This window comes from Macaca nemestrina, chromosome 14 (assembly GCF_043159975.1).
Source record: "Macaca nemestrina isolate mMacNem1 chromosome 14, mMacNem.hap1, whole genome shotgun sequence".
NCBI classification, from domain to species: domain Eukaryota; kingdom Metazoa; phylum Chordata; class Mammalia; order Primates; family Cercopithecidae; genus Macaca; species Macaca nemestrina.
In genome coordinates, this window is record NC_092138.1 from 1,766,226 (window position 1) to 1,787,330 (window position 21,105).

Here is a 21,105-nt window from a genome sequence, read left to right on the forward strand (position 1 = left end):
CTGCTGCAGCTGCGGTCTCTCCACCAAAATACTGATAACCAGCTCAGCTCAGGATTTAAGGGGAGGGAATCCTTCTCCCCTAAATGTGACCACATGAGCTGCCGGTCCCTTTGGCCTCACGGACCCACGGCAGGACGGATGTCACATGCTGGAATGTTGTCTTGGGTAGACTTTCACAGTCCAGGACCTGCTCACACAGATACCCTATGCCAATCTCCAGGAGCCTCACTTGTCCTTTTGAAATTCAGTATCCTTAATCCCTCCCAATCAGACGGATTCGATAGAGGAGTAGGGGACAAGAAACTGCAAATTAGAATCCAAGGCCAAGCCCCTTCTCCCTCTAGGGAAGATAAGCTATCAAGTATTTGCTTTTAACGACACCACCTGAGAAAAACCACCTCCCAAACGCGCATTGGAAGAGGTGACGTAAATATGCAATCAGTGGAGGAGCTGACAGAGCGGCCATTTTCACATTAAACCGGAGTATTCTTTCTGACAGAAGCTGAAATCCCTAACAAAGAGATGGTCATGATCTCAGGACAACTTCTGAAGTTTTCTTTTACACTCAACATTCGTTAATTTTTCTTTAATCCGGTGCGTGTTGAAACTGCCCTTGTCTTCCTCCCTCCGATAGTGTTACATTTGACCTTCACGTGAGATTGTCTATTTGCAGAGCTGGCCTGGCCCGGAACGTTATGTTTTTTTCCCATAATCACCGTGTGCTTTCATCGTAGCTGTTACCGTTTGTGAAAGCACAGCCAGGTGGACTCTGTGTCCCAGTGCCCGAGTTAGCTGACCGCCAGGGCAGGGAGGCCATGTGCTCCACACTTTTTTGAAGAAGGCCTTACCTTGATTCCATATGTTTCAGAATTAGCTGTGTCATCTACAAGAGAAGGCCACAGGTAAGCCCCACAAGGAACTAAGTAGCAGTGCAAGGGGGCGGGATGGAATGGGGAAGGGAGCGCGGGAGGAAGCTGGGAAAGAGTCCCGTCTTCTCAGAAGGCCTTGAATATTGCTGGCACTCATTGGAGGTCACTCTGGCCACATTGGAGTCTGGCTGGAACCCACAGCAGCCAACCGAGACAAATGACAGGCTGTTCTGGGGCCTCTGGTTTCTTCCCCCTAAAGCTAATGTCTTCCTGGAAAAAGAGGGCAGTGAAAAATTGGGCGAATTGGCTTACGGCGGTGGAACCAACACTGAGGTTCCCATGATACTCTTCATTCTGCCGGACAGGCCAAAGTGGACTGGCCATGAGTTGGAACTGGGGAGCTGTGTGGAAACCTAACACAACTCTACAGAGAGAAGAACACGTCTTCCACTCAACAGCAGCCGCTTACGCAGCCTGCAGCTGGCTGTGAAATAGCTCTGTGCACACGCGCGCAGCCACTCCTGTGTATCGGAATTACAAGAGCCTTGAGCAGCCCCTTCCCCCTCCCAGCCTACAGACCCCTGAAAAGGTCTTCTCTGCCATTTCGGGAGCCTAAAAGAACTTTTTGTTTCAAAATTACAAGGTACACGTTCTACAAACGAAGGAAGAGGCAACCCCGTGGACTGAAATGTTCTCTGAGGTAGGATTGACCGGAATCGGGCCTGGCAGGCCTGGAGCAGATCCTGACTGCAGCAGGTTTGAGACAAGGGACCCAAGTGAAAGGAGAGGGGCAGAGGCATCAAGGCACCTGGGGACCGGAAGACACAGGCCGCCCATTTCTCGATGCTGTCTAGGGGCCCTGCAGCTGCTCCTCGCAGGTGCCCCCTCCCAGGCCAGGCCCCAGCCTGTCTCAGAGCCTTCAGGGAACATCTTCGCTGCTGGGGGACCAGGGGGCCAGGGCAGTGGGGGGGGGGTGGGGCGGAGGCTCTCTAGAACCACTAGGCTGCCTGTGGAACACTGGATTTTGAGGAAAAAGAGAGAGGATGAGGGGCGAGATGGTGTCAGCCCTCTTTCCGTGAATGACTTCCTAGGGATATTGTATAAGCCTTTTCAGCCAGCACCCACATTGCCTCAAAGCCTCCTGAACGAACTCACTAGCCCTATTGCCTGAATGATTCCAATTAGAGAGACAACACTGAATCTTGTGGGTCCCTGCCTCAAGGCTTCCAACATTCAGCTTCTTATTCCACCTTCCCTTTGCCCTCAAACGCATATTCTCCCATCCCTGCCCCGAAGAGCACTCGACCGTCTCCAGATGGCTCCTTTGAAATAGTGCAGCTTCTCTAGTCACGCTTCTAACCAGCAAGGTTCACCTGGGCATGGTATACTTAGAAGCTAAACTTCAATTCATTTTATTTGTTACTTAGGGAACTTAGTGTTTATCAATACATAATTTTTTTAAACAAATCAAAGCATTTCTCTGCTAAAGGAGTCAGAGGGTTGTCAAGTACATTTGGGAAATGCCTATGATCAAACAGCCCAAGACTAAAAGGTCAGTTGTAAAATAATGTGAAAGACTTTAGTGGTGAGGCTGCAGATGACAGTTAGACACACAAAACTCATAATTGCATCAGCTGGGGCCTCCAAAAAGCCGTCGATTGCTAAGCATAAAAAGATGTGTGTACCCCATAGCAACTGAGCAGGAAACCATAAAATGCCAGCATGCTTACAGAAAAACAACCAACAGTTATTGTCAGCTCAACTTATCCACCTGAAAAAAAATTTTTTTTTTTGTCTACTCTGCCTCCATTTCCCCTCCTTATCTTAACAGCAGCCTGGCTTTCTTTGGGAAATCTGTCCTTCGCTACTGTCAGTCCACGGTGCTTAGATGGGTGAGACTGAGCCTTCCGCTACTCTCCAACCAGGGTCCCAGCTCCTTGAAATCAGGAATCAGACTTTACTCATCCCTGCAGTCCCACTGACCTTCCAGAGTGGTCACCGAGGCTGCCATATACAGCTGTGAGTGTTGTGTACTGAGCAAGGTGCCCAGCTGTGGGGTTAGTGCAGGTGGGGAGCTCAGAGCTCACTCACAAGCCATGTGCCCTAGTAGAGGAAGAGGGCTGTGTCCCCAGAGGAAGGGGGAACACGTCATTCACACAAAATCCTCATCTACTCACCAAGTCACGCAGCCGCAAGCTGTGTCCATTCTTAAACAGTACCTTTCTCTAAATGGTCTACACAGGACAGCTTTGAGGGACCCGTGCTATACATCTCTGTGCAGCTGACCCTCATCAAAGAACTTGAATGCTGAATGGTGCCTAGGACATCTCTGGATCCACAGCCATTTTATTTTTATTTTTATTTTTATTTTTTGTTTTTTTGAGACAGAGTCTTGCTCTGTCGCCCAGGCTGGAGTGCAGTGGTGCGATCTCAGCTCACTGCAACCTCTGCCTCCGCGGCTCCGGAGATTCTCCTGCCTCAGCCTCCCAAGTAGCTGGGATTACAGGTGCCCGCCACCACACCCAACTAATTTTTGTATTTTTAGTAGAGACGGGGTTTCACCGTGTTAGCCAGGATGGTCTCGATCTCCTGACCTCATGGTCCACCTGCCTCGGCCTCCCAAAGTGCTGGGATTACAGGCATGAGCCACCGCGCCCAGCTGATCCACAGCCTTTTAATAGCAGATGCAGAACCTCAAGTTCAAGGGGGCTACATAACTTGTCCAGTGCTGTCCAACTAATTAGTAGCTGTGCTGGAACCAGAACACAGATGAACTTGAGCTTTGATTCAACAAATATTTATTGAACAACAAAAGTTCAGAAAATGTAAGCCATGCCCTCTGTCAGTTTTCCAAAGTGAGCTTTCCTCTATCTACAAAGCCTAAAATTAGAGGAAGAGACTAATTTTTTTTAAGTTGCCTCTGAATCCTGAATACGTTTCAGCATCATCAAGCTTAATATGTTCCGACATGTGACAAAACTGAAAGCAGAAATAGAATTCAGATACAAGGGAGAGTTGAATCCATTACTGTATTTTCTAGATGAAAAACAGAACAAGACAATTACAAGACCACGACATGGCCTCTCAACTAAGTGCGGTTCGATTTCAAAGAAGGCTGCTTCTACCGTGGACGGGCACAATTCTCCTGAGTTGCCAAACTTCAACAGCTACTACATGTTAATGCATTTCGCACACATATTGATCACATACCTTGACTACGGAGGTGATGTTACAATGGATGACGCTCTGTAATAAATAATCACAACCACACATCAGCTGGATGATTAGATAAATTCTCCTGGAAAGTAGTCAGTGCTAAAGAACCATGAAGAGGGCAAAAGTGCATGTCTGAGCGGTTTCATCATTCACCCTGCAAATTAGGCTCCTAACTGACTTCCAGCAAGCATGCACTAGCATCAAGAAACATCTGACTCCCATTCTGTCCTTCTGTACCTATGTCATGTTGACTAGACGTCAATTAAGAGTTTCCGGGAAAACTTGGAACTATATTACCAGAGGAATATAGATATGGTTTTTCAAAGACAGCTATTCCATTCCCAGCTGGAGGAAGAGGGGTTAGCATATGTGAGTCTAGGAGAACAGAAAGGCAGATGGTTGTATAATATAAGGTAGAGGTTCTGGGCTATGGAGGGCAGGTAAAGAACCCACTAGAATCACCCAAGATAAAGAGAAAGGAAAAGAGGATGGACACAGACTCTAGCACAAACACAGACACACACAGGCAGAGGAGCAAGCCTGGAACTTGCTTCCTGGAGAGACATAGACTTGTGCCAGAAACAGAGTGTGGGAGACGGAGCCCACACAGGAGATGTGTGGTCCTGAGAGGAGTTTGGTGAGGATGTGCAGCAGCGCCCAAGCAGTCTGGCATTATCACCCGGGGCAGCAGACTCGGGGCTTACACAGGACTACAGGATACCTGCAGAAATGGGGATGGACGCATGAGGGCCTGCTCAGGTTGGTGCAGCCCTGTGACTCCAAAGGTCAGGGCCTAAGGAAGGGTCAACAAATTGTGCCTTCGAAAACTGTTAAATGCAACCGGGCGCGGTGGTTCACACCTGTCACCCCAGCATTTTGGGAGGCCGAGCCGGGCGGATTACCTGAGGTCAGGTGTTCGAGAGCAGCCTGACCAACATGGTGAAACCCCATCTCTACTAAAAATACAAAAATTAGCTGGGTGTGGTGGTGCATGCCTGTCGTCCCAGCTACTCAGGAGGCTAAGGCAGGAGAATAGCTTGAACCCAGGAGGCAGAGGTTGCAGTGAGCCGAGATCATGTCACTACACTCCAGCCTGGGCGACAGAGGGAGACTCCATCTCAAAAAGAAAAAAAAAAGGAACTGTTAAAGCCATTAAAAATGTACTCCCAACCAACAACGGCAGCCATGGGTCTGAGTCAAGCTTACTGAACTTACAGTCCTGCCAGCCACAGAGTTTGTGTCACATACTTCCCTCACACTAAAAGTTAAACAAATCTTGGTACCTGGGAAGACAGAGAAAGCCAAAGAGCTGGTCTTCTCCCACGCGTGGTGACAGCTGCGAATGTGTTAGGCAGAATTACGCTTTATAAAGTGGAGTGCAGCGCCCCAAAAGAATGGGACAATGGACAGGTAAGTTTTGATGTGCAGAGAAGAAGGAAGATGTCCATATCCCAGAGATACCATGAAAAGTGGTGCTGCTGACTATGGATCGAGTGCTCAGGTGAAGAGAAAAGGGGGCCTGAATACACACAGTCCAGGATTTTGGCCGGATGCACGCTTCCATCGCTCCTTCCCGGGCCTGACTCGTTACCCAGCCAGGGGACCCAGAACCTGGGTAAGAGGAAAGTATGCACAGAAGAGCACAAGTGTACCTGGATTTCATCTGGCGCGTTCAGGAAATGGCTTGGGAGAAGGTTTGGAAGCATTCCGACATTGTTGACTGGCAGAAAGAAGCAAAACAAAAATGTGTCAGGATATCAGGTGGGAGATTTTCCCAAAGAAACATGTACAAAAAGATTGACATGTAAGGTTGCTCATCACAGTGTGATTTGATAACAGGGAGGAAAGTGGAGGGAAAATTTTGTCCCATAGTAGGAGACACCATCAGTGAATCATGGGATGGTCATACGCTGGAATGCAGTGTAGTCATTAAAAACTATGACTGGGCTGTTTACATGGGAGAAGATGCATGATGTAAGTTTTTTTTAAAATATATGACAAAACAGCACATATGTATAATTCTGGTTTTGAAAATACATGTGTGTTTAGGATTAGAAAAGTATGTACCAAAAGGCTATCTCAGAGTATTGAGATTTTAAGAGATTCATATTTATTTTATCAGCCTGTCTATTCTTTCCATTTTTTCTGCAATGATATACTGTACACTTTCATATATAAAAATGTAATTATTTTTAAAATTCAGCAGAAGGTTTAGAAATCCAATTTGACTTTTTTCTGTGTATACTATAAACACTGCACTGTGCACGTGGCCATAAAATAGCTTGTCTGTAAATCATTACAGAAACAAATACTATATTGTTTTCTGAATAAGAAAGAGTCAATTCTCAACTAACTATAGTATTTCACGGATTAATCACAGCAATGTTTGTTTGCTAAACTAATTCCTTTAGGCCAATGTTTCTGGGATTCTTTTTCTGCCAAATGCCAACACCAGTTCCATAAAAGAAAATTCATTTTAATATTAGAAAATATAGTCGGTCCGGCTGGGTGCGGTGGCTCACACCTGTAATCCCAGCACTTTGGGAGGCCAAGGCGGGTGGATCACAAGGTCAAGAGTTTGAGAGCAGCATGGCCAATATGGTGAAACCGTGTCTCTACTAAAAATACAAAAATTAGCTGGGCGTGGTGGCGGCGCCTGTAATCCCAGCTGCTTGGGAGGCTGAGGCAGGATAATCGCTTGAACCTGGGAGGCAGAGGTTGCCGTGAGCCCGGATCGCACCACTGCACTCCAGCCTGGCGACAGAGTGAGACTCCATCTCAAATTAAAAAAAGAAAATATAGTTGGGGGTTGAAATATGTATGTTTGATACATTCCAAACCAATATATAAATTTTTTATTCAGTGATGCCTCTAGAAGAAGTGTGCTTTGATATTCAACTTAACGCTATAGCTTAAAATATAGTCATGGTTTCAGCATAAATCACCATGAAATAATCAGGTGTCACTAATCAGTGCCAGGTTATTTCACTGATGTATTACAACAAGCTTTGCATCTTGCAATTTACTCACCTAAAATTCCAATTTCTAAGCCTGTAAGTTTTTCTTTAATATGCTCGTAGATGTCATCTTTGGTAAAATCTGCTTGTATAATCTTCACACTCCTCCCCGTAGTCCGCTCTACGTGAGAGACAACAGTTTTTTCAATGAACAGGGATCCAGATGCCCCCTTGCCTGTGAAGTACCCTGTATTACCTGAGCAGACATTGAAGAGGACAGCCCATTGCCCCAAACAGAAATGGGAGATGGCGCTGGGTAAATGCCGGGAGGTGCTAAGAGATTGGTGAATGGTGGTTTCTACGTGTCTCTAAGAGTTACTGCAGGGACGCGTATATGCATTAAGATAGATTTACTGCAACGGTTCTCAAAGTGGAGTCCACAAACCACAGCATCAGGGTTACAGGGAAACTTGTCAGAAATGCAAATTCTCAGGCTCTACCCCAGACCGACTGTGTCGGAAACTGTGGGTGAAGCCCAGCCAGCCACCTGCTTAACACACCTCCGAGTGACTCTGCTGCTTGCTCAAGTTTGAGACGTCAGACTGACAGCTGTAAAAGCAAGGTCTGACACTGCCTCTGCTCACAAGTGTCAAGTCTCCTCCACACAGACCCACCAACTCTTTGTATGTGTCCAATGCTTTAGCACTCACAGAGCATTTACATATACGATGTCTTATGGTCATCGTCCCTACCACATTCTAAAGTAGACATTATGGTTTTCATTTTCCAGAGGAGAAAATGAAGGCTCAGAGAAGCTAACTGACATACCCAAGACCGTCCACTCTCTGGTCACTCCAAGTTCAACGCGCTCCCCACTACTCTGCGTTCACTTGCCTTCTGTGAGAGTTTTCCGGCAGACGTGAAAGCAACAAGCAGAGTTTACCAGTGGCTTGGTGAGCTGCTTTGCTTTGGAGTTAGCTGGTATTTGTGGGCCAAGCAATCTTGAGGCATAGTTCGGGGGTGGACAATGCTTTCAGGACAAAGACACTACTTACTTTTCAAAAGGATGATAAAAAGCACATTTCAGCATTGTGAGGCAAACACTGAGGATTGTCTCAGTCCTAGTCAAAGTTACTTCTGATATCCAGACACAGAACAAAAGCAGAATTCATGGGTTCAAGGGCACTGTGCTCCACGGTGTGACTGCACAACCCACACCTCCCACACCCATCTCCTGTCCCAGATCTCCCCCAGGGAGACAAGGCTCACCCCTGACAACCCACCATGGTCTTCACAAGTCTCCAGAACTAACGTCTCATCCCTTTGAGTTAAAGAGTTTATTAATTATTAAATTAATAATTATTAAAATTAAAAGGTCCCAAAAGAAATATGATTATCATTATTAACAAAAGAACTCTTCAGAGCAAATCATAATAATAAAACATTGTGATATAAAAGTTGCCTCAGGGTTGTACAGTGTACAACCTCCACGTCCATACATGATGATCCTGGATCAAAACTGTTTTTAAAATCTGACAAACACCAGTAAGCATTGTCGCTCATCCTCCTGCCAAGAGCAGAGCATAGGCACAGGGAAGGGAAGTCCCAAACACTGATCTTGTTTTTGTTTTTGTTTTGAGACGGAGTCTCGCTCTGTCGCCCAGGCTGGAGTGCAGTGGCTCCATCTGGGCTCACTGCAAGCTCCGCCTCCCGGGTTCACGCCATTCTCCTGCCTCAGCCTCACGAGTAGTTGGGTCTACAGGCGCCGCCACCACGCCTGGCTAATTGTTCGTATTTTTAGTAGAGACGGGGTTTCACCGTGTTAGCCAGGATGGTCTTGATCTCCCGACCTCGTGATCCGCCCGCCTCGGCCTCCCAAAAGTGCTGGGATTCCAGGCGTGAGCCACCGCACCCGGCCACTGATCTTGCTTTTGAAGGGAGTGGCAGAAGCAACCGGGCAGCCAGGGCCTCAAGGATGAGCAGAGCTGATCTAGCAACGAAGGCACCAACCCAAAGGAGAAAGTGGACCTATCTGTGCCTCAGCTGGTTCCTGCTTCCGCCGGCTCACAGCGCCAGTGTGCACTGAAGGTGACACCTTCCATCCCGCCCTCTGCTTGGTAACCAGGCTGCCCGGGAGAGTTGGTGCCCCAGGCCCTGAGAGCAGATGTGGGGATGCCAAGTACGTCAGCTGGCAGGGTGGGCGCAAGCTTGGTTGGTGGGCTCCACACACATCTCCCTTGTTTGGGGGTCACTCACCGATCTCTGTGGCAGTGGCCTGTAGTTTTTCCAGCGTCCGGCTGATAAGCACGACATCGAGTCCACGTCTTGCTAGCTGAGAGTGGGAGTGAAAAACCAAAAGAGACAAGGATGGTGAGCAGACAGGGAGGGTTTGTGTCGAGGTGACTTGGCCCCGAGGCTGTGCGTGTCCTGGCAGCGTGACGTGGTGGCTTCACCTGGGTTGAAGTGTGCAGAACGTGACAAAGCTTTCTGGGCTAGGAACAGCGCAACCCCAGTGGATCACCTCAAGTGATCTACCCGCCTCAGCCTGAGGTCAGGAGTTCAAGACCAGCCTGGCCAACATGGTGAAACCCTGTCTCTACTAAAATTACAGAAAAAAAAAAAAAATTAACTGGGCGTGATGGCGCATGCCTGTGATCCCATCTATTTGGGGGGGCTGCAGCAAGAGAATCGCTTGAACCCGGGAGGTGGTGGTTGCAGTGAGCCGAGATTGTGCCACTGTACTCCAGCCTGGGTGACAGAGCAAGACTCCGTCTCACAAGAAAGAGAGTTACATATTATAGAAAACACATAAGAAGCTGAATTATGGTCTATGAGATACAGTCTCCAATAGCCAGTAATTCACTGTAGCCCACGGTCTCAGAATCACCCAAGGAGATGTCAAAAAAAAAAAAAAAACACCGATTCCCACCAAACCATCTGATATGGTTTGGATCTCATGTCAAATTGTAATCCCCAGTGTTGGAGGTGGGGCCTGGTGCGAGGTGATTAGATCGTGGGGACCATTTCTCATGGTTTAACACCATCCCCCAGGTGCTGTCCATGGTAAGAATGAGTCCTCCAGGGATCCGGAGATTTAGAAGTGTGTGGCACCTCCCGCTCTTCCTGCTGCTCCAGCCACGTGATGTGCTCACTCCCCTTTTACCTTCCGCAGTGCTTGTAAGTTTCCTGAGGCCTCCAAAGCTGAGCAAATGCAAGCGTCATCCTTCCTATACAGCGTGTGGAACCAAATCATCCTTCCTGTACAGCGTGTGGAACCGTGAGCCAATTAAACCTCTTTTCTTCATAAATTACCCAGTCTCAGGTACTTCTTTATCGCAGTGCAAGAACGAAATAATACACCATCCTGATCAAAATCTCTGGGGTGGAAGCCTCAGGATTTTCATCTTTTTCTGTTTGTGTTTATTAAATTATACTATTATATGCACAAATACATCCTCATTGTAAAAGATTCCAACAATGCCAAGGAAAAACATGTCTCCAAGCCTGTCCCTGCCCATCTCCCCACCCACCCTAGGCTCCCACCACCTTCAGTTTGTTGTTGAGCCTTCCCTAACTTTTTCTCTACATTTACAGGCATATATCGGCACATAGAGAAATAAAGGTTTGTTTTGTGAGTTTTATTTATTTTTATCCTACATAAATGACATTATAAGCAGCATCCTGCAATATTCTTTTTAACTTAATGACATATTTTATCTCTAAGAATCGTGTATATTTCCATAGCAGTCCACGAAGAACCACTTGATTCTTTTCTATTGCTCCGTGGTATTCTAGAGTTCACCTTTGAACGAGCACTTAGGGTGTTTCCAAGTTTTTCTATTACCAGTCTTGCTGCAGTGAAAGACCTTCTATATAGCTCTTTGTATATGTGAGTAAATTAATTCCTATATACTGTATAGGAATATTTGGGACTGCAGATGCCATCATGCCTGGCTAACTCTTTATTTTTTGTGGAGATGAGGTCTCACTATGTTGGCCAGGCTGGTCTTGAACTCCTGGGCTCAAGTAATCTTCCCGCCTCAGCCTCCCAAAGTGCCAGGATTACAGGGGTAAGCCACCACACCCGGCCCCTTTATTGTTATCCAATTATCCAATTGTCAGTAGGGCTGAGCATCATTTGCTATGTTATGTGTGAGTTACCAGTACATACCCCTTGCCCATTCTTCTATGGAGTAACTTATCATTTTCTTACCAATTTGTAGAAGTCGTATATATCCCGGGTATTGATTATTTGTCTGCCATGTACATAGCAAGTATTTTCTACTTTGTTTCTGGTGCCCTTGTCATACATTATATACTACTTGTAATGTTATCACATTTATGAATATTTTCCTTGTTTTATATGTTCTTTTTGATTTTCCTTAACTTCAAGGATATAAATATGCTTTTCTATATCCTTTTTGTTTATTTTTGAGAATGGTATGAGGTTGAAATTATTCCATAATATGTTTTTCAAATTGGGTGCCTAATTGTCTCAACAACATTCTCCACTTTGTCCATTCATTCCTAATTTAAAATGTTGACTTAGTCCTATGCTTAGTTCTCATGTGTGCCTGGGGCTGTTTCTTGTCTATCGTTTCTGTTGCACTGACCTATTTATCAATCTCCATGCCAGGGCCACTTCTGATTTAATCATAAGCATATATTAGCCTTTGATAGCTTTCCAATATTTGCGTAGTTTTGACCTCATTATCTTAGCTGACCCCTCCTATACAATGTTAAGGAGGCTCCTACCATTTATTATTCTCTTTCGAAATTTTATTTCATCTTCTTTGTTTAATCTTCCAAATAAATGACAAAATTGTCTAGACAAGTATTAAAGTAGGGATATTTAGGGAAAAATTTATATCTTTGCAGGAATCAGTTGTCTTACTCATAAGTATATTATAGTATCCATTTTTTTTCAAATCTCATATAGCCTTCTAAACATTTAAAAGATTTTTCATGTAAATCCTGGACATTTCTTGTTAGGTTTGTGTTAATTAGGATAACATTAGTTGCTGTAACAAATAACTCTATAATTTCAGCCGTTTAACACAAAGGAAGTCTGTTTTTGTCTTATGTAGCAGACCCTATTTCACATTTGGGAACCCATTCAGGACCCAAAGCTGAGAGAGCATTTGTCATCTTTACTGCCAGGTCTCTAAGATTGCTCTGGGCTTTGCCATCCAGCTAGTGCCAGGATTGAGAGAGGCTGGAGAAGATATGCCCTCTGTTAACCACCTTGATCAAGAAGTGACCCACATCCTTTCTGCTTGCTTTCATTTGCAGAATGAGTCTCATGGCCTCACACAGATGTCAAGGAGCCTGGGAAGTGCCCTGCTGGGAGCCACTTACCAGCTGCAACTCCACTCAAAGAAGAGAGAGTAGGGATCTGGGTGGACATTGAGTTGCTCCTGCCACCAGGATCTTATGTTTATTCACTGCCATGGTGACCTGAATTATTTTGGATAGAAGACACTTCAGGATTAAGTAGGTAGGTTCAATTCCTGTCTCTACCACTTATTTCTGTCAGCGCAAGTCAGTTGTTCTGGGGATCACAGAAGGGAATACATTCAAAAGTGTGTGGCACAGCTGGGCGCATTGGCTCACACCTGTAATCCCAGCACTTTGGGAGGCCAAGGAGGGCAGATCATGAAGTCAGGAATTCGAGACCAGCCTGACCAACATGGTGAAACCCTGTCTCTGCTAAAAATATAAAAATTAGCCAGGCATGGTGGCGCATGCCTGTAGTCCCAGCTACTCAGTGGGCTGAGGCAGGAGAATCACTCGAATCCGGGAGGCGGAGCTTGCAGTGAGCCGAGATCGCGCCACTGCACTCCAGCCTGGACGACAGAGCGAGACTCTGTCTCAAAAAAAAAAAAGGTGTGTGGCAGAGAATCTGTCACATAAGAAGCCCTCAATTGTGTTACCTATTTTTCTATATATTCTAATTTGTTATTAATCGTGAGTGGGAGCTCTTTAAACAGCCACACCTCACAGAATTTTTTATTTGTTCTGCTAGGCTGTTCATCAGTGTTTGGTTTTCATCACAGACAATAGTATTCTCTGCAAAGAGTACAGTTTTCAATATTTGCATGTTTTTGGCCTCATGATCTTGGCAGACACTTCCAACACTTACAGTGTTTCTCAGGATGCAAGCATGAGGTTTCCTGTCACTTCTGGTAGATGTTCTTTATCAATTTAAGAACAATTACATCTGTTCCTTTTTTCCAAATTACTTTTTTAATAAACTGCTGGATTCCGTTGGCAAATATTTAAATTGGATCATACTTCTCTGATGCCATCCTTGTCCCATGTTGGTATCCGAGTCATGCTCATCTATCTGGATAATTTATCAAACATGTACGGGATCAACTTGTCCCAGGAGCTTCCAGTTTTAAAACTGAAAGTCCCACATCTGAAATCACCTTTGCAAAAATTGTAACAGTGAGAAAATTATGGCAATAAAAGAGATCTGATCTAATCAACCCCTTATCTTGCCCGTAAGCTTTCAAATTATCCTTAATTATTCTTGATTTGGGCCAAGCTAACTTTGGGAGATACTTAGTTTATAATTTAAATTATAATAACCCATTCCCAAAACTCAGCCACCTTGGTAAAGCTAATGAAGGGCCACCAGGCTAGGAAGAGGAGAGGAGCCTGAACTCTGCTAAGGTGTAGACATAAACGACTACCCAGCATTATATTGGAGGTCACGAGATAGGCAACGTCCCCCAGTTACTCTTGCAGACAAATATCACTATTGTACAAGCCACGATTGGCCCTTTGAGATGTCTTTTCAGGTTTTTTGCATTTCTGATGACTGATGGTTCCACCTTGACCTGCCAGTCACTCCTGTGGTCTCCCATTCAGCCGACTCTGTGTGAATTAAGCTCTTTTTCTATTGCAGTTCTGCTGTCTTGATAAATCAGCTCGACCTCGGCAGCAGGCAAAATGAACCTGTTGGGCGGTTACATATCCAAGGAACCCTCCAAGCACAGAAAAATCAAAAATCAAAGTTAACCATCCTAGAAATATGGGGGAGCTTTTTCTTATTCCTTGAGGATTTGGTAATATTGTAAAAATGTCTGGACATTTTATTCATCTGTAGCTCTTCATAACTGCCTCTCTCATTTTTTTCATGACTACTAATCGCTTGGTGTTTTTCTACTTCTTCTTAAGCCAATCGTGATCATTTATATTTTCACAGAAAATTGTTTATTTCATCCAGATTTTCAATTTTTCAGTACAAAGATTTAAATAGGATTTTCTTCCTCTCTTTTTCTTCTTCCTCTTCTTTTTAAAATAAATTTCCTCTTCTGTAGCTAGGTTCCTAAAATTGGTCCTTTTCTTTCTTCTTTTTTGTTCTTTTTCTTTATTTTTTTCTGAGACAGCATCTCACTCGTCGCCCAGGCTGGAATGCAATAGCTAGATCAGAGCTTACTGTAATCTTGAACTCCCAGGCTCCAGCAATCCTCCCACCTCAGCCTCCTGAGTAGCTGGGATTACAGGTGTGTGCTACCATTCCTGGCTAATTTTCTAATTTTTTGTGTACATGAGGTCTCACTACTTCGCCCAGGCTAGTCTCAGACTCCTGACTTCAAGGGATCCTCCTGCCTCCTCCTCACAAAGTGCTGGGATTATAGGCATCAGCCACAGAGATGGACCCCCTTTTTTTTTTTTTTTTTTAATTTAAGATTTTTCAAAGATTTGTCTCTTATTTGGCATTTTTAAAGAATTGGTTTGACTGTTGGTTTGCTTTAAACGGATCAATTCCATTTCTTCCTGTGTTTTCTATATCATCAGTTTTTGTTCTCTATTAATTTCCTCCTTGTATCTCTTTTGGATTTTTTTTTTTTTTTTTTTGGGGGGGGGACGCAGTCTTGCTCTGTCACCCAGGCTGGAGTGCAGTGGCCAGATCTCGGCTCACTGCAAGCTCCGCCTCCCAGGTTCACACCATTCTCCTGCCTCAGCCTCCCGAGTAGCTGGGATTACAGGCGCCGCCACTGCGCCCGGCTAGTTTTTTGTATTTTTAGTAGAGACGGGGTTTCACCGTGTTAGCCAGGATGGTCTCGATCTCCTGACCTCGTGATCCGCCCGCCTCGGCCTCCCAAAGTGCTGGGGTTACAGGCTGAGCCCCGCGCCCGGCCACTGATCTTGCTTTTGAAAGGAGTGGCAGAAGCAATCAGGCTTCTTGTTCCTTTTCTAGAGTTTCTTGGAAGCTGAATCTGTTTATAATCTTTCTTTTTTTTCTGACAGATGCCTTTAAAGCCGAAAGTTTCCATCTGCGTAGCACCTTGGCTGCAATTCATGAGAGTACCCACTTTTATTTTTTCTGTAATCTTAGAAGTACACTGGAGAATACTTTCTGAGTATAGGTGGGGATGGATATCATTTTCTAACGTTATTTTTAATTTTATTGCATGGTGGTTAGTGAATGTAATGGTATATCTTTTGCTCTTTGGAATCAGTCACAATTTCCTTTGTAGCCTAGTCAGCAGACCGTTTATATGAATGGCTCCTGTGTATCCTTCAGGAATGTACATGAAATCTTTGTTGGCTACCCAGTCTTGTAAATAGTTGTCTATTAAATTAAACTTGAGGTTTACCAGATGCCCTACCAGATATTTGTTAACCCAGTATGAGAAGATATTCAAATTCCTTATAGCCTTAATTATTTCTTATTTATGTAATAAGATGTCACATTACAAGTTCCAACAGGAGTGCTAAGACACAACAGACATTAGATCACAAAACGAGTTCAGAGAAAGAACCTAGAAAAAACTGTGATATTGTAAGAAAACAATGAATATGTGTGATGTTTTTCCCTTGTTCTTGGCACAAAGCTCATAATACCCCGATAATTTCCTGACCGATAGGGACGATATTTGTTACGAAGTTTGGTCTTGGTCCCCGGTTGCCGACACAAGAGTTTCTAAGATTCTTGGAATCTTCAGTGATGAGAGTGTGTTGTTGTTGTTGTTGTTGTTGTGGTTCCTTACTGCATTGTAGGAGCCTCTCATATATACAACATCAGCAGTTTCAGCAGCAGATGGCATACCAAGGAGCATTTTTTAAAATGTATTTCCATAGGTGTTTGTGGAACAGGTGGTATTTGGCTGCATGAGTTAGTTCTTTAGTGGTGATTGTATGCTTACGCGATGACTGGTGGCTGGGGGCCCCTAGAGAGCTTCAGGATGGGGGCTGGTTCCTGGAGAAACCAACCGTGTGATTGCAGGGTTAGAACTTTCAACCCCACCTCCCGACCTCCCTCTTTGTTCCAAGGAGGGAAGAGGGGGTGGGGATGGAATTAATCTCAAATGGTCAATGACTTAATCAATCATGCCTATGTAACAAAACCTCCATCAAAACCTTTAGGCAACAGGGTTCAGAGAGCTTCTAGGCTGCAAACACACAGAGGCACTGGGAGGCGGTACCCCCACAGAGGTGTGGAGGCTCCAACCCTTCCCCACACCTGGCCCTACGCATCTGTGGTTTGGCCATTCCTGAGCGATATCTCTCATAATAAACTGAGTGAGTGAGGTGCCTTCCTGAGCTCTGGGAGCCATTCTAGCAGAGTCTTGAACCTAAGGAGGGGTTTGTGGGAGTCCCTGATTTATACCCAGTCAGTGAGAAGTACAGGAGACCTGGGACTTTCAACTGGGATCTGAAGGGCATGGGGGCAGTCTAGTGGGACCGGGCCCTTAACCTGTGGGATCTGTGCTAACTCTGGGTAGTGTTAGAAATGAATTGAATTGGAGGACATCCGATTGTGTCGAGAGAGTTGGAGAATTGGTTGGTGTGAGGAGAAAACCCCACGCATTTAGTGTCCGAAGTGTGAGCAGAAAGAGCCCAAAATAATCAGATGGAGCAGGGACCCCTCTTAGGAGCCCGCTGACCATGCCACCCCTACCAGCATGAAATGAAGGACAATCTTAGTCCCTCCAAGGGAAATTCCAGGCCCCTAGCTAGCCTGAGACGCACACGAGCAACCCGATGAGCAGAAAGGGAACAGCAGCTTCACGTCATGGCCACGGAGGTTGGCTCGAGATGCCAGTTCCCCACAGCGACTAAAGATAACGTCTGGACACGTGTCCCTGAGTTGTTCTTCGGAAACCCGGACCCCCCACCAAAAATCATGGCAAAAACCGTGATTACTTTTTCACCAAGCTAATATTATTTCTTCTCTTGAATTATATTTTGTCTGATACTGATGTTGCTTCCATTCCTCTTTTTTTGTTTTCATTTTCCCAGTATATAGTTTTTTCATTCACTTATTTTCAACCTCTCTGTAATCAACGTTGGATTTTTAAGCCGCATCTGAGCATTTGCCATTTATCAGTAAGTGTAACCGTCATATTTATTGAGATTGCAGATTTGTTACACTAACTTCTGCTGTCTTATTTGAGTTTCCCCTCACTATGCTTTCTTTGCCATTTGTCTCCCTTTTATGACTAGTAAGCAGGATAGGATCGGCAATACTGTAGTAGCAAACTAGCCCCAGGTCTCAGTGGCTTCTTACAAGAGGCATTCGTTCTTCCTCCTGCAATGTCTTCTTCAGGTAATACAACAGTCCAGGGCAGCCCCCTGCATTCGTTCTTCCTCCTGCAATGTCTTCTTCAGGTGATACAACAGTCCAGGGCAGCCCCCTCCCTGCAGTGATGCAGGGTTCTAGCCTTTCTCCCAGGGCTGAAACCAGGATGAGGCAAGTAAAGCACTCCAGATGCAAAATTTAAGGAGGTGCTCTTTCTCAGGTTCATGGTCACCTCGCAAGCCTCACCTTAGTCCTGGCCCTGCTTTTCCCATCTAGTGGCTGCACTCTTCAACACCAAGCCTACACTGGTTTGCCTCATACTGAGTAATTGAGCACCAAATTTGATTACAGTGTAGCAAAGACAAATTCATGTGCGCAACTTAAAAATAAGCTACAAGAGCAGGGCGAGGTGGCTCACGCCTGTAATCCCAGCACTTTAGAAGGCTGAAGCGGGTGGATCACGAGGTCAGGAGATCGAGACCATCCTGGCTAACACAGTGAAAACCCGTCTCTACTGAATAAAAAAATCAAAAAGTTAGCTGGGCATGGTGGCTGGCGCTTGTAGTCCCAGCTACTCAGGAGGCTGAGGCAGGAGAACGGCGTGAACCCCGGAGATGGAGCGTGCAGTGAGCCGAGATCGCACCACTGCACTCCAGCCTGGGTGACAGAGCAAGACTCTGTCTCAAAAAATAAATAAACAAAAAATAAAAATAAAAATAAGCTACAAGAACAAGAATAGTCATTTTCTGGGGTGGGGGTATTGGGAAGATATGGCTCAAAGGATACAAAATTTCTTTTTTGTATCCTTTGATGGAAAAATATAGGAAAAAAAGTTCAAGGGATCTATTGTACACCACATATACACGTTGTTTAACTATAGATGCACAACATCTATAGTTAGTAACAATGTATCATATTCTTTAAAATTGATGAGAACAGGTTTTAACTGATCTCAGCACAAAAAATAGTAAGGTAATTTATATGTTAATTAGTTCGACTGAGCCATTTTACAATGTATATATATTTTAAATGTCATTTTGTACCCAATAAATATACACAACTTTTATTTGCCAATTAAAAAGTTAATTAACTAAAATAAGTAAAAGAATAGCCATTTTTTGCAAACTGCATATAAAAATACTAGTTCTACCTGTGGATTAGTAAAACACTGACATAAAAAATGCACACAAAACAATAAACATTTTCTAAAAGTACATACAAACAAAAAGATGCACATCAAACATATTAGGAAGGTTGCATATGGGAAGACGGGGAATAGAAATAGGGGGTGGGAATGAAAGAAAATAAATGAGAGAGGGACTGTGTATGGATCAATGATAATAACTCAATCCTCTATGTCTTTGACAAAGAAGGAGGAGAAGGAGGAGAAAGAAAAGGAAAGTGGGATAAAGGATCAGAAAGGGAGGAAAATAGAAAAAATTAGAGTATGACTGCCAGGGTAGACCTGTTTTATTATTGCTGGGTTTTTTTGTCTGTTTGTTGTATTTTTAGTAGAGACGGGGTTTTGCCGTGTTGGTCAGGCTGGTCTCAAACTCCTAACCTCAAGTGATCAACCCGCCTCAGCTTCCCAGAGTGCTGGGATTACAGGTGTGAGCTACCACGTCCAGCCCCTGTACTGCGTCTGGCCTCCATGGCAGACCTATATTTTGATGGAAGTAGTATATATGTAATTTGCTACTTATTAAGTAAATTATACCAATTCCAAATTTTACAATAGCCATGATAGAAAATTTCAGATTCTTGTCTATAAAAGCTTATTTTACAACTGCCTTTAACTATTCTAGTTTATATTTTAGCTAAGGCTGGTCTTATCAATTAATAAGACTAGAATCACATACATTCTGACAAAACAATTTCATATTTTTATGTTAAATTGTTAAAGAAAACTTTATTCCAAACTTCAAAAAAAGCAAGCTGATGATTGCTTGAGTTTTTAAAAATTAGTATCCCCCTAGAATATTTTTTATTAAGCCTGTTTGACCTCATCTGACACCCTTGGGCAGGTAACTTTGCTGTTACCAAACCTTTGTTTAACAATTCTCAGCCAGTGAAGGTGCAGACAGCTCACAGCCAGTGAGGTTGGAAACAGAGGAGTTGTTGGGACATTATAGCTTGACAGAGAAGCTGACCTCCAGGTGACACGGGCAATAGCCTTCAGAAAGTCAGCCCACTGGGTACCTAACTCAGCAATATTATTTTGCATTCCTTTTTAGACTAACTATATACATCCATATTGCTTAAACGCTGTTCATTCAGATCTTTTGTCTTCTTGCTTAGATCCTTTGTTACTAAGTCAATATAAAACTTTAACAACTGCTAACATATGTCTTTGAGAATTGTGCTCTTGCAACACTGAATGTGAAATGTTGTTTGATCCTTTGAGTTATTTGGCTAAATGGCCACAACAGTTATACTATAATCCTAATGTCTCTAAGATTTCGGAAATAATGTAATAAACATACTACCATGCTCTACTAAAGACAAAGAATATCAAAAGAAGTTTTAAGATCTGGCTTTATGATATTTTCAAGAGATAGCCTAAAAGAGAAAGTTGAAGTGAAGAAAGACATACATATATATATATGATATTTATTCATATCAACTAAAATAGGCATTAAAACAAATAAGTATTACTAGAAATAAAAGCAAGTTAAAAGGCTAAATTTATCAGGAAGTTATAGCAATTGTAATCCTGGATTGCTTACTAAAATAGCTTTACATAAAACTACAAAGGGAACTGAAAAATACCCATCAGAGTGGGAGATTTCATTTTACCTTTTCAGTAATTGTTGGGTGAAACACACAAACATTTGGCAAGATACAAATTACGTACACCACATAAATAATGCATCTGCTCTAAGGGCCGTGTCTAAACACAGAACAGGGGCAGGTGATGTTCCTTTGAAAGTTGGCTCTTTTAAAACACTGATAATACTGACATCTCCAGCAGAATTGATCAAGGGAAAGAAGAGAGCACAGGAATAAGCAGCACACAATATGAGGAATTTTAAATGAGTGTAATTAGAGGTACAGCCAAGATTTAAAAAGGGTTGAGAGAGGAGAGTGAGCACACACAGTTCATTTTGCTGCCTATTGAAATCCTTTTAAACCATAGGAAATTTTATATATATATATATATTTATATATATATATATATGTTTTCTTTTTTTTTTCTCTCCTTTTAGCTTTTAGTTTTTTCCTAGGAAAGCATAAATCCATGGGGAAGGTGACAACAAGAGACAAGAGCAATCCCAAAATGTTTGTTTTTGGAGACAGGGTCTCACTCTGTTACTCAGGCTGTAGTGCAGTGGTGTGATCTAGGCTCACTGCAGCCTCGTCTTCCTGGGCTTAAGTGATCCTCCCACCTCAACCACCTGAGTAGCTGAAACTACAGGCATGCACCACCATGCCTGGCTAATTTTTTTGTGTGTGGTAGAGTTGGGGTCTTGCTATGTTGCCCAGGCTAGTCTCAAACTGCTGGCCTCAAGCTACCCTCTCGCCTCAG

General features: G+C 44.0%; 1 protein-coding gene and 1 long non-coding RNA gene across 9 annotated transcripts in view; one reads left to right on the forward strand and one right to left on the reverse strand.

The window, feature by feature from the left end:
* The window catches only part of LOC105498922 (hydroxysteroid 17-beta dehydrogenase 3), a 54,766-nt gene that overhangs the window by 12,087 nt on the left and 21,574 nt on the right, over nucleotides 1-21,105 (reverse strand). For 3 of the 5 annotated variants that reach the window (XR_011612274.1, XM_071077448.1, XM_011771306.2), the window contains exons 3-7: nucleotides 9,299-9,374; nucleotides 7,116-7,223; nucleotides 5,738-5,805; nucleotides 4,080-4,115; nucleotides 849-883 (exon numbers count right to left, since the gene is read on the reverse strand). Coding sequence is in view for 4 of the 5 variants with exons in the window: in XM_071077448.1 (XP_070933549.1) it covers nucleotides 849-883; nucleotides 4,080-4,115; nucleotides 5,738-5,805; nucleotides 7,116-7,223; nucleotides 9,299-9,374 (323 nt within the window). In the remaining variant the exon portion in view is untranslated. The remainder of the gene's footprint in view (nucleotides 1-848; nucleotides 884-4,079; nucleotides 4,116-5,737; nucleotides 5,806-7,115; nucleotides 7,224-9,298; nucleotides 9,375-21,105) is intronic. The other 2 variants (XM_071077449.1, XM_071077450.1) reach the window with 1 other exon arrangement.
* LOC105498921 (uncharacterized) lies at nucleotides 177-19,349 on the forward strand. Of its 4 annotated transcripts, XR_011612276.1 has the most exons (6): nucleotides 177-902; nucleotides 1,513-2,888; nucleotides 7,833-7,995; nucleotides 10,094-10,664; nucleotides 12,335-12,539; nucleotides 15,305-19,349. It is a non-coding gene; the product is annotated as an uncharacterized lncRNA (long non-coding RNA). The 4 variants fall into 4 exon arrangements; XR_011612275.1 differs by having other exon boundaries at nucleotides 7,833-10,664; XR_011612278.1 differs by having other exon boundaries at nucleotides 7,833-10,319.